General features: G+C 39.8%; 1 protein-coding gene across 1 annotated transcript in view; it reads right to left on the minus strand.

Annotated features, from left to right (window-relative positions):
• Window positions 1-923: 923 nt before the first annotated feature.
• EFNB2 (ephrin-B2) overlaps window positions 924-13,724 on the minus strand; it is a 47,109-nt gene continuing 34,308 nt past the window's right edge. The window contains exons 3-5 of the mRNA XM_012637958.1: window positions 6,926-7,018; window positions 6,077-6,190; window positions 924-4,615 (exon numbers count right to left, since the gene is read on the minus strand). Coding sequence (XP_012493412.1) covers window positions 4,227-4,615; window positions 6,077-6,190; window positions 6,926-7,018 — 596 coding nt within the window. The 3' untranslated portion in view covers window positions 924-4,226. The remainder of the gene's footprint in view (window positions 4,616-6,076; window positions 6,191-6,925; window positions 7,019-13,724) is intronic.

A 13,724-nucleotide genomic window follows, 5' to 3' on the forward strand; every position in this document is an offset into this window, starting at 1 on the left:
CCTCTGGGGATTTCTGTTGTTGTTGTTAATGAAGGAAAGCGTTTACTTAACAAACATTCTTTCAGTGCAAGTATGACTAAGCTGCAGAGATCCCTGGTTCCCAAGCTTACTGAGGGTGTGATCTTGGATCAGTCAATCAGGCCTGGAAAACCTGGCTTGCTTCCTGACTTCTGGAGCCTTTCTTATCCTCCCTACCTAAAGGATCATATCACACTCCATATGGGAAGGATTAAGCTGAGATAATGGAGATGGAGGTCTTAGCACTCAGATCTCCAGGCTGATGAAGTTCTCCAGGAAGCACGATGTTCAGAGCAGGCCTGGAAAATGCTCCCACCCTCACGGCTCACAGAAACCCTCCCCAGGAAGGTGAGTATTATAATTCACAGCTGGCCTCTGGCTTGCCTTAACCCAGGATCACCAAACGTGCTTTCATCAGTGTTAAATTTTTACAAAGAATGTTTGACTTTTTCCTTCTCCCTGGGATGTGAAGAAAAATGAAGCCATAGGTAGCATACTTTGCTTAAACGGAAATTAGATCAATTTGGAATTACGTGCAAGATAAGTGTACATTTCCCTCTTTTTCCTATCACGGCTAACTTTGCAAGTGACTATTCTGACTGTACAACTCAGGTGCATCTAGAGACATTTGCTGTTCAGGATGACTAGGATTTTATAAAACTTTATTATAAAATATCTGTGAAAGGTCAGTTCAGTGGTTTTTACAGGGAAACTAATGGGCTTATGGCTCTTAGCAAAATTAATATTCACATTACATGCATGTCCTGATTTGAAAAGTGGACACTCAATGTCCATGGGCATCATGTCTCTGCGTAACTTTGGAGAAACAGAGTAAAAGGAAGCAACTTAAAATAAGAAACAAAAATGAAATAAAAATGAAAAGAAAAAAAAGAAGAAAAGGAAAATACTTTGAAGGCGCTTTTTCCATAGGAAAAAAATATTTTATTTTTTTAAGAACAAATTCAGTTTGAAACAGACGTGGAATGTGACTTCACGGATTTCATTTTCTGGGGCTAACTGCAATGTGGAACTAAAGCAGATTTAAAACCTATGACAGGCTATTAAAATAAAACAAAGAAAGAAAAAAATATTTATAACTCAAGCATAATACTGTGTTACTTACAAATTGGACAACGAAATTTTAAATAAATATGCATGGTACATAATTACGGCACAAATATGCAGCAATTTGGCAACCTTTTATACCATTTTTTCCTCATTACAGTGCAAACGGGAATGACACTGCCGTTAAACAAGCTGTAGCTAAATACATTGCAAAATTCAGATTTTATACAAAACATCTTGCTTAGACTTTATAAAAAACCAACATTGCTCTATGTACACAATCTGGGTAAGAAAAGCCATTTCTGTCTTGTTTTCATGTGTATTTTTATTAAAAAGGTGAATAAGGCTACTGTAACACCCCAAATCCATATACAGTAAAATCTGAACCTATTTACAGCATCTTCACTTAAACATGATGGTGCAAATTCCAAAGTCGGGTGACTAGGGATGATAATACAAGCAAGGCATTTACAGTAACTTTCCAAAGCTGAACCAACTTCAAATAAAAGGATAGTTGGTAGATTGTCATATTCTGCACCAGACACAAAACAGACACACAGAACACTTCAATTGGTTGCAGGTAACTCTTTATCAATCCATCTGGTTTTTCATAGTTTCGCATAGAACCAAAATGTAGCCAACTGATGATACATACATTTGATTTCATTAAAATCAGACTATTTCCCATTTTTCCCCTTCTTGCCCCTCTCCCCCATCCTAAAAGTAACTTTTGATGGCTTACAAGAAAATCTCATCTGAATGCACATAAAGGAGAGGTTGGGGTGATGGAAAGAATTACATATGTACTGCGGCTGGTCGCCATAGCAACCTCCCCGCAGAAATATGATATAGATATATATAATATATATTGTAGATATATATTATACATATATGTACACATGTATACCACACACCCACTCATACATACACACACGCACTTTGGACCAACATCATTTTTCAGGTTCAGGAAATAGGGAATAATAATTTCTGTGACAACTCATTTCTGCAGGTACTCACTGGAGGTCTGAGAACCTTAAAATGCTGTCGCTACATTTTTTTTTTCTTCCAATTCACAAAGCAAAGTGTTACCATAGTAACGGGACTATGTTAAAGATGTCTATTTTGCATAGCACATAAAAAGTAGGTTTCCTGTTTTCTCTTCTTGTTTCCCAGAAGGGAGGGGGCGGGGGAGGGGAGGAGAGGAGGAGGGAGCCGAAGCCAAACTTTCAACCGAAACCCCCTCAATGAGACCTGCTGGATGCTAGAGAACACTTCAGCCCATAAGGCGAGGGAAAACCCAACACGGAAAAGAAATGCCGGAACATCTTGTCATTGTTAAATATGAGATGCAGTAACATCGATTTCCTGGTATTTGGGGCTTGTATTTCCTAGTCTACGGTTATGTGAGATGCCTTAGGAGGACTTTGTTATTTTTGTATTTGCTCTCATTATTGTTATTTTTGGAGGGATGTTGTTTTTCCCAGAAGGAGCTGTCCAATTTGTTTTTTTTTTAAGCACTGAGCCTTGGGACCACTTAATTGCCACAAATGAATTTCACATCTTCTGGTGTGTACTGTGTGCAATCTTAAAATATATATTAGTAAAAATCTTTCATCTTATATCCCTTGTGTTCTATATAGCTATTATAAATACGTCCTATCTTCCTTCTCCCCTTCGACATCATAATTTATTTCCGTCTTAAGAACTCCAGGAGGTTTTCCGTGTGTGCTTCACTTTGACACAGAGCACCGGGCGCCGCGGCCTCCTTCAGTACCTACCCCGCAGCCCTTGCACGGGACAGCACCGCCACAAACCAAAGTGTCGTAAGGCTCAACCAGGGAGGGGGACTTCAGGGGAAGGGGGATCTGACCTACATTTTATAGATGAGAATTGTTTAATAATGCCAATGATGATGGAATTACAGCCTGTTTGACCTTTGGCTTTTAAACGTCTAGGTCAGGTTTGGCTCTCCGCTATTCTCCTAAATGCTTTCCCTGTGTTTAATAACATGTGATAAGTATAGCAGCTGAGTCTGCTTAAAAAATCAGCCAAAGCAGACCGACTCTCCTACAGCTTCGGAGCCGTATATCTTATTGCCAGTACCACAACGGTCCTGCCCGAATATATCATCAGCGGCCTACTTTCTCCCTTCCCTCCAAGCCAATTCCTTTACCAACAATACCCTCCTTTGTTCCACGGAATGAAGAGGGACTTCTTTTTTTTCCCTGCACATTGCTATTTGATAACAGTGAATTCTTCCCAATGCACTGTGATCCACTGTGTATGTTGTTGTGTCTCCTACTTGCCTCTTAAATCTTAACAAAACCAAAGTGCTGCACTACCTAATTGGTTTTTTTCTTCTTTCCTTTCCAACTTTCTGTTTTAGAGGCAGCAACAATGAACTGCGATTGCAGCCAGCCCTTTCCCCAGCCCCAGCCGGGGTTCCACGATCTCCTCGTCTTCCTCAGCTGACAGCCTAGCATCTGGCTAAAGAGCACCTTATTAGCAAACACAATTTCTAGACATGGATTACCCATTTGACTGAAGCTGTTGTTGCACACGGCTGGGGTAGGGGACTCTAGGCTTGAGTGCTCCGTCAGTGATGCAGAATGTGGAGTGGAGGAAATCTCAGGGGAGGCGCTGCAGGCCCTGGATGGCAGGAGGAGTGAGACAGTGAGGACTAAACGCTAGAGATCTTTGAAAACTTTAATTAGCCCGAGGTCCGTGTGACACGTCCAGTATGCGCCGCGGGGGAGGCACACCCCAGGCGGAGGCCGGCATCCCCAGGCGTGGCGCCGGCGGGGGGGCTCACAGCGCTCTCTGCCTTCCCGTGGCTTCCGCAGAGGCCTGAGTGACTGCGGCACATGGCTTCGAGCATGGGACGGTGCCGGCCCAGCAGTCCGAGTGGGTACCTCCTACACAGTCTTCCAGCTTCCAGGGAGTGTTTGTGTTCACCAAGGCCGAAACGCTACAGACTAGGCAAGCTGTCCAGCTCAGCGGGGCTCTTCCGAGAAGGAGTGTCCCCTCCGCCCCGGGGCTGTGCTGCAGTCAGTTCGCCAGCTCGCGGGCTCGTGAGACCCTTCACGGGACGCGTCGGGACAGTAAGTTTCCTCTGGGAAAGCAGGGTACCGCCAGAGTGGCCCTCAGACCTTGTAGTAAATGTTCGCCGGGCTCTGAGGAGGCATCTCCTGGACTATGTACACCGGGTGCCCATAATCCCCGCTGACCTTCTCATAGTGAGGGCAGAAGACGCTGTCCGCAGTCCTTAAGGGGATGATAATGTCACTGGGCTCGGAGCCGTTGTTGTTGCCGCTGCGCTTGGGCGTGGCCAGCGTGCTCAGCGACAGCGTGGTCGTGTGCTGCGGCGAGTGCTTCCTGTGTCTTCTCCGGTACTTCAGCAACAGGACCACCAGGGTGATGATGATGACGATGAAGATGATGCAACCTGAAGCAATCCCTGCGAATAAGGCCACTTCGGAGCCGAGGATATTGTTCCCCGAATGTCCGGCGCTGTTGCCGTCTGTGCTGGAACCTGCGTGCACGGACAGAGAAAAGAAGGACGGGGATAGTCAGCGCCGGCCCAGTGCTGCCGGGCCGCCTTCGTGACCCTTACACACGTGAAAAATAAGCAGGGCCAAAGACCTAACCGGCGGCTAGACGCTGACAAGCCAAATACCTCGTCTGATAGCGAAATGCAAGGGCAGACGGAGGCAATCAATGTGAAAGGAGATGGATCCCGAGGCCGGACTTCCATGCTGCCCCAAGCCACACGGCTTGCTTTTCACCTGTCCTCATCCATCAAGAGCGCTGCCGTCTGAGACAGCCGACTCTTGATCCTGCTTTATCTTTTACCGGTGGGGGCCAGCCCGGGGCAGCAGCAGGCAGGAAAAAAGGAAGTGGCCAGTTCTCCAGGTCAGCATTTCGTGATCATGTGGCCCTGTGCATCCCCTTCCTTTTAGAAACGCTGTTTCATGTGCATCTTTTAAAGAAGAGCCCTGCCTACTGGCAGAACAGCTCGAGAATGTGAACGGAGGGACCGGGCCTGGGAAAATGTTCAACTCTAACTCGTTTGTATTATTTGATTTACACTTAAAATATATTTGGAAGGCAGCAGAAACTCTCACACTGAACAGACTGCCAGCCCAAATGTTAAGCACTAAAAAATTGCCTGGCATCATTATATTATCCATTTATCAGTTTGTCACAAGAATTTGACACATCTTGTCATTGAAAGTTAGAAATAACAACCTCCCTCCTTGACTCTTGGAAAGAGACGGAATATTGCTGCAGATGCTAAATTCACACAACTACCAACCAAGCATACAGATCCCTAATACAACACTGCTGACGTCCGCTCAACAGCTACTATATGAGAAATTCATTAGCATGGTAACAAATACATAGCTGTTTGTTCCAAGCCCATCAAAGAAAATGAAGTTCAGTGACAGCCAAGTTTATCTGGTATTCCACACTTTTGTCAGGGATCTGTTTAATATTTTATTTTACATGGAAAACGTGAAAAAAAAACTAACAATAACCACTGAAAAACATGCTATTATGCTATATTTTAAAATGTTACCATCTAAAACTTAGGAGAGGATCAATTAGGCTCTTTATGGATTAGATATAATTAGATGAGGGATTAGCACATTAATTATATATACATTAACATCGGCTTGAAGCTGGTGTTGACAACCAGCTTGATAATGTGTCAGCCAATGAAAACTTTGGTCTGACAAAGTAGTACTAATAACCGGCACTTACATCTGATGAATTCTACTCTTTTGAAGGTAAGACTTTCATGGGAATGAATTATTTTGTTCTTATTGAGTGCAGTTAATAATGACTCACAGAAAGCAAAGGTTACTAATGTCTGTAACTACTAGTTAATCCTACTGGAGTAGAAGTACTTTGATTCTGTTCTACCTCTTGAGATACTACTAAGCGCGTGGCATCCACAGACCTATATAACACACAGATGATGCTGCTATACCTGGATTTGGTTTTACAAAAGGACTTGTTGTTGAACTTCTTCCATTTGTACCAGCTTCTAGTTCTGGACGTCTCGTTGGATCATTATTCCTGGTTGATCCAGCAGAACTTGCATCTATATGAAAAACAAATGATTAATTACGGCACAGACATCTGATGATATCTAGCTTTAGGAGCTGCATATGTATCTCAAGAGGCATGAATAGCAATGAACATAAGATTCTTTATGCAAAGTACTGTGAAATACAAGAATATAATTTTTCTTTTAAAACAAAATGGTTATACTAGTTATTTCAGAGGTTTAGATTGTGAGGCCATCTGTGGAAACTATAGGGATTCTTGCATTTGGCAGGCAAAGCATTGCAGATGACATTTCAATTTAACTGAGCAAGTTGATTGACTACTATACCAATTTCTAATTAGAAGAATAATTTTCTTTCTGCACAATAGGTTTGTCTATATAAGAAAAGGCACAATGAACAAAACTCTTCTGTAGTCAAGATTCAGAAATGAGCAAAACTGCAGAAACTTTTAGTTTTTATTCTAGATTATTTTGATTTTGAACCAAAGAGGTGTTTTGCTTTTTAAAAAGAACAATGTATCTCTCTCTATATGGCAATAGACGTTCTACCTGGCTGACCTTAACTCTTACAGAGATCTCCAATAAAAGCAGCTTACTTAGTACATGGACTTGAGGAAATCTGTCAGTGGTTCAAGGTGCAGAGAAGGGTTTGCTTTCAACACTAAAGAGAAGCATGAATGAAGGTGAGTCTCATCAACATTAGTGCCACGTTAGCTGGGGGGCTTAACCAGATCACAGTGGCTTCACGAAGCAGCAGATGGTCTTTACCTTGTCCAACTTTCATGAGGATCTTCATGGCTCTTGTCTGGCACACCCCTCCCTCCTGGTTATCCAGGCCCTCCAAAGACCCATTTGATGTAGCTGATTAAAAATAAGATGGACAAAACAAAAAAATAAAGAAAAATCAGGAAATCAATAAGCCAAGTTTACATGAACATGAAATGTCTGAAAACAATTTGAAAAATAAGAATTCACTCTTAGTCACAAGTTTTCTGAAAGTATGGGATGCTGAAAGCCAAAAAGAAAAAGAAAAAGAAATAAAGAAAAATGGATACTGGAAACACTGCCGCATGTATGCTATCTGCTTCCAAATTTACTTAATCTCCTTTGCAAATGACTGATTTAGTATTTGTCTATAGGTAAAAGGGACAGTATCTTCCAAAAAGCCCACTGACTCTTTTGGGGCCAAACCCAGAAAAGCAAAAGAGTTATTAATACGGCCATTTCAAAACGTGGTAATCATCGCACGACACCTGCTTCCTCCACTACAGATTTCCTGCTTCAAGAACAATTAGCTTGATGCTCTGTTTGTCAAGCATCCAAGTTCTGTAAACACTCGACAAGGAGCCTCCCACAGCCCTTTTCTTCTTTTTCCAGCCTTATACGTGCTTAAGAAGTATACCAAGATTCAGGACTTTAAAATCTCACTTTTTTCTTTCCATCACTTTGTAAACCCAAAGGAATGCCTGTGTTATTATTCTTGCCAGTATCAACCTCAGTCAATCTCTTCAACCAAGCTACCTGTTGCAGGAAAACTCTGGCTGGATAGAGGGTCAGCACACACGCCCACCACTTAACCCTAACCCTGTTTGGGTCCTATGGCAACTCTGGACATGAGGGGTGGGGGCGGACTTTTTAGCAGCATTTGCATATGTTTACCAACTCTACTCCCTTTCCATCTCAGCAGTGAGGGGCAAGGCAAAGGACAGAACCATTCTACTATTCTCAGTACTTTTTCTTTTTTTTAACAGCCTATGCTCTACTCTATTTAAACACATTCCTGTTCTGTCTCTTTAGACCCATGAGTTCTCTGAATAGCTTTGTAACTAACGCTGTAAAGAGATAGGCTGCCAGGTACTTCAGTGAGGAACAGGATTTAAATTACAGTTCAAGTTCCAGAAGAGAAAAGAAGGTGGAGAATGCTAGACATTTTCATTCCCCTAAAGTTCAAGGGGCAAGGAACGAAAGTGTTTCATATATGCTTCTGCAATTTAAATCAACTTTCTACTTTGATTATCAAAGTCTCGTCCGCCAACATTGTACTTTGAAGGAGACTGAAAAGGGATACGTCCTGGCAAACATAAATCCCAAAGACGGTGTTTTAACTGGGTCATTTGTTTTCCATATAGTAGATCAGCAAACCAGCTCTAAATGCGTTTATAGTAGAAATATGCATCTCATGGACAATTACATTAACTAGAAAAATAAGGCACTTATTCACTTACATTTGTTTTCTTGAATTATTAACTTTTACTTTCACTGTTTTCCTTAAAAACAAAGCCTGCCTCTTCTGTGTGTAAAAGTCTCTCTGCTTCTCTGAGTGCTTGCTTTTAACTTACACTGTCTCACTCAAATCTTCTGCTATTGCTGACATGAACTTTTTCCTGGGAAACTGGGCAATAATTGCCATGATAATAATTTTTTGTGGGGAGGATGGTGGTAAGAAGTACACAGTATCTGTTTGTAGACTGTTGAGAAAATGTTTGGCAGATAAGTAAAATCAAATAGCTAAAAACTTTGTATGCTTCTGTAAATCAAAAGAAAAAAATATGTTTTTTAATTCTTCCTCTTCCTTTTTGTCTTTTCCCTCAAATATGTTCCTACATTTCCAAGTATCTTTTCTTCCCAAAAGCTTGAAACAGTATGGATTTCTGTGAGCAGATTCTATTTCTGGAAACTTTCATAGAAGCAGTGTAATCTTCAACTAACTGTTTAGAGTTTTCTCATTTGATTTTTATTAAAAATTAGAATATGTCTTCATACAGTGGAAAACTGATGTCTCTCTTTAGTTGTCAGTTTAAAATGTTTTAGTTTATTTAATTCAAGTGGAATTCCAATTAAAATTCACATATGAGTAGATTCATCTACATGCAAAAGTGCACCCAAACTCAAAGTTAAATGATGAACTTTTTCTTGCTAAAAGTTTCAACATGAAACTGAAAAATGACAAGATCTGAAGGGCAGTGCACAGAAAGAAAGGGAGGAATACAGATTCGTTCATTTTAATCTTGAGGGTGAAAAAAAGTCAAAGTTTCAGATATAAAAGAAAAACAACTAAACAAATACCAGAAAGGCTCAGACAGGCATGTTATAGCAGAATCATTTGTAAAGATAATTCCAAACTGCATTTGCAGAGGAAGAAACTACCAGTGACTTCTACTTTTTCAAACTGGAAGCACAAGAGGCACACATGATTTCAGTGACTTCTTTTTCTTTTAAATTTGTAGGTCAATGCCTTTTCTGAATATCAATGCCTTTGTGCAGCACTCCCTAGGTTTAACCAAAATGATGTCTGAACAACGCCCAAATGTAAAAAAACTCTATAAATATTAAAATTAAATCTATAATTTAACAATACATAAGTTAACATTCACAGACCTTAAGACAGTAGAAGGAACACTGTTGCGTAAGCATGAAACTGCTTTGCACCTTTAAGAATTGAAACTATTTTATTCCTTAGTTAACCAAAAAAAGGAAAAAAAAAAAGCTTTCAAGTCTAGAATTGAATAAAGGAAAATCTATAGATGCTGCCTTTGTAGGTTCTTCTGAAGCCAAGGCTATTGCTTGCCTGGGGGAGGTGCCGGTGAAGTGGGGGCGGGTGAGTAAAAGGGGGCGGAACATTCTGCGTGAGGACAGTTTTCCTGCTACACTCAGGACTCTTGCTTCTTTTCCTTTTAAGTCAACTTGCAACTTGCAAAGGTTACTGGAAGATATTGAAAAAATTCATTACTAACATTAAAATAGCCTCCTAAATGTTTGGCCGTTTAGAAAAGGGCTAAACTTTAAAATGCTGTCATACATGTTCCACCATGAAAGATTTTTGCCATAAGTTAGGAATGATCTAAGTTGTCACAAAAAAACCCTGTTTTAAGACGTTAGTAGCAACCAAAACATCAGAAAGGAAATTTTACAAGTATAACATAATTCAGAATGACTTCAATCTATTTTATGTTTGATATAAATATAATTTCCCATAGTGAAAATTAACTTCCCTCTTTCCACTATATCCTCATAGGGGAGTCTAATTCTAATTCTAGAGGTCCCCACCCTGCCTTAAACAATGACACAACCAAGAGTGAACTCTGAGATAAAACCATGAGATTGATATTCTGATTTCTCTTGCAACAGTCAGTCACCAAGGAGCTTTAAAAGCCTTCGTGGCTGATTTTGAAAAATAACAAGAAATCGTGAATGCTTGGAAATAAAATCTATTTCCATTTTAGGAGATGATTTTGCAATTATTTTTATTGTTCATTTGAATGTACTGGGACTTTTTAACTTGGAGAAAGAGCAAAAATAAATTGTTACCTCATCATACTCAGTTTTTCTTTGTGTCTCTCTACCAGCATTATCTAATGTAGCCAACAATCATAGTATTACTAAATGGATGAAATTGTATTTAATCATTGAGAGAGAAAAAAATAACATTATTATACCTAAGCTTTTAGTGCCCAGGTTTTTTTTTCCCTTGGCTCAAGGAAAAAATAGACTTTATAAATTTATAAATTACTAGAAAACTTCTCTATCCAGTTGGAAAACAGGCTTAATAAAGATACATGGGCATTTGCTGTTTTAAAAGCTTTTGTTTCAGGGGTCTGATCGCCAGTAGTGAGTATGAAGAAATCACTGTATTTCCCCCCAGGGCCTAATTTCTAGTGGGTGGAGATCGCTGCTCAGCAAAATAGCTCCCTGTGTTTACATGGTCTACAAGTTCTGCAGCACATCTGAAAGTTCACAGCCAAAGTCTGTGGCTACACATTTATTTGCACCTATGCTTATCTGAGGCTCTCAGTCATTGGGAACAGGACACTGGCTATGTGAGTACCAAAAAAAAAAAGAGAGAGAGAGAGAGAACCAGTGAGTAGTAAAACAGGGTAAAAGGGCAAGAATATTTCTGGCAGTGTTTTTTAGACCAGCCCCACAGAGAGGAGATAATATTCCATTTGGGCTGGTCTTCATTTGATCGTACAGCTCTCTCCCCAGGAGGCAAAGCTGCAGCTCCGGACCCTGGCTGTGTTCCGTCCATCACACTGGTAAGAAGGTGCTGATCAGATGGAATCAAACTTTGGGTTTGTGCTGGTATATGGGTCTCCTTCACAGAGAGATTAGGAATGGGGAAGTACAAAGTATCTTACAGAATAATGGCATCACTATGAAGGAAAAGTTTTAGGTTCTTATGGGAAGACTGAAACATCAAGAAATACTAATACTATGGAGGGTATTTAAAACTATTTTAAAATATGGATAATTGATATGAGGCCAGGATGGGGGGGGGGGACTGCCAGACGCTTGAAAACAAACATTTATGTCAACTTCATCAAAGAAGTCCCCCAGAGAGACAGCTAATGAGCATACAGGGTCAGGGAAACGACAGAGCAGAAAGAATAAGAACCTTTCTAGAAGGATATGAAGCTGCACCTGGCATGATTCATTCTCATTGGACCAGAAACAAACAGCATTTCATGAAGATCCTCTGTCAAAAGCAGACTCTACTTCTACTACTCTTTTCTGCCATGTCATCACATACTGGCCCTGGCCTTTGCGATTTCTCAGGCCAGCCTTCCTACTCATCAGTCTCCTTCGGCTCAGCACAGATTTAGGGAGACCAGAAGCCTGTTAACTGGCAAACCGAGGAGCTAAGAAAAGCATAATCCATTAACAACCCAGAAAGCAAAACTGTGACTTTAAATAAACATAACATACCAAACTAACTACTGTTTTCTCATAAATCTGAGTGTCCAAAAATAAATAAGCAAATAAATAAATAAGGTATGTAAGTTGAAAAATAAGGACCAAAAAAAAAAAAAAAATGTAATTACTTCATGTGAACATAGAACCCAGGAAGCTAAGATCTATCTACTTAACATCCTGACATCAATTCAGATTCAAAATATGTGATGCAAATTCAGAGTATGTACTATAGAAACAGGGATTCAATTTCTAGAACTCAAATTAATGTAGTTTAATGCCTTGAATTTCACACTTATTCTTTGAGATATTAACTTAGAAGGAAAAAAGTTCTAAACGTGGAAATGATAATGTTCACTGAATGCCAAAAATTAAATCCTGTTTCTTTAAAGTTAATTAATAAAAACTTCTGAAGCAGAAGCATCTTTATAATGTGCCAAAAGAAAGAAGAAAAACTCATTCATTTTTTTCTAACTTCTTCCTTTTTATGTGGCTTTACAATGAAAGAAATGAGGAATATACCACCACGACTTTCTAAAGGTCTCATTATCTTGTTTGGCTTAATATCCAAAAAAGTTCAGCATTACTTCAAATCACACAGCATTTCATCCAATAATACCAAATTTGCCTTATCTTAGAGCAAAAGTTCTATCGTATGCTTCATTATATGACCTCATTTCAAGAAAGAAAAACACAAAGAAAAGTATTTTCAAAAAGGAATATATATTCACCAAAGTTGAAAAGAAAAACAAAACCCTCTACTTGATGAGACAGTTCTCAGGGACATTTGATTAACTCTTATTTTGCACGTGGGGAACTGTTCACAGCTGGAACACTGTATAAACTATCAGTGATATAGGATGTGTGGAGTTTCTCACCCCAAAACCATTGTTCTAGTATGACAGAAAGAATCACTTGAATTAATACCACACCACTATGGTTGTGTTTTGAAAATTTAAGGGAGTAAATCATGCATTAACAAGTAATAACTGGCTATGCCTCGGTGACTTTTCTATGCAACAAAATTAATTAGTTTCTCCACTAAACAGAGTGGATTTGGAAATAGTGAATTCTAAGATGGAGTCACAGGTCTTAGACCTTCCCTTCTGTTTCCTAACATTAAAATGTAACTAAAGATACCAGGTATCAAGTACAAATGGATGCTCTTGAATAAAATGGTGTAATTTTATTTCCTTAATTTCAAATACTTATCATAAACAATAACAGGACATTCTATTGACAATTCAGAAATAAGAGGAGTTTTTTAAAAAATGTAACAACTTTGAAACAGTTCAGTAAGCTGTTTTTGCTTGTATGTGCACTTAACAGCTTTTAAGGGCATTTATTACTCAGCCACTTTTACTTGGGGAGAGAGAGGATGCAAGGGGACTTTGTAGAACTGATCCTATCGGAACATATGAGGCCTAGACACTGGGGAAGATCAATGTATTGAGAGGACAGTCACAGCATAAAGCAATAAACACATCCAGAGCCTAAGGAATTCTATCACAGCTTACTCATAGGAACTTTTAACCATTAAAACCTGTATAAAGGTCAAGTAAGTGACAATCACTGAAGATGCGGAGAACCATGGTTATCTTTCACAATATGGACCTGAAAAGTTACCGGCCACATACACTCAGAGTGAAAAAGTTCGAAGAGGAAAAAAAGCAGCGAAGGCATGTCTACATGTGTGCATGTGTGTGCAAGCATGTGTGCACGCAGAGGGTATATATATCAAGAAAAAAATCTCTCCAGGCTCAATCTAGCACAGTGATACTTTTCGAAGGAAGATAAAACAGTATAGCAATAAACTTCATCCCCACCCCCTTTTTTTTTTTTTTTTGTGTGCATGTGTGTGCAAGCATGTGTGCACGCA

This window comes from Propithecus coquereli, unplaced genomic scaffold, assembly GCF_000956105.1.
Source record: "Propithecus coquereli isolate 6110/MARCELLA unplaced genomic scaffold, Pcoq_1.0 Scaffold125, whole genome shotgun sequence".
Taxonomy (NCBI): Eukaryota; Metazoa; Chordata; class Mammalia; order Primates; family Indriidae; genus Propithecus; species Propithecus coquereli.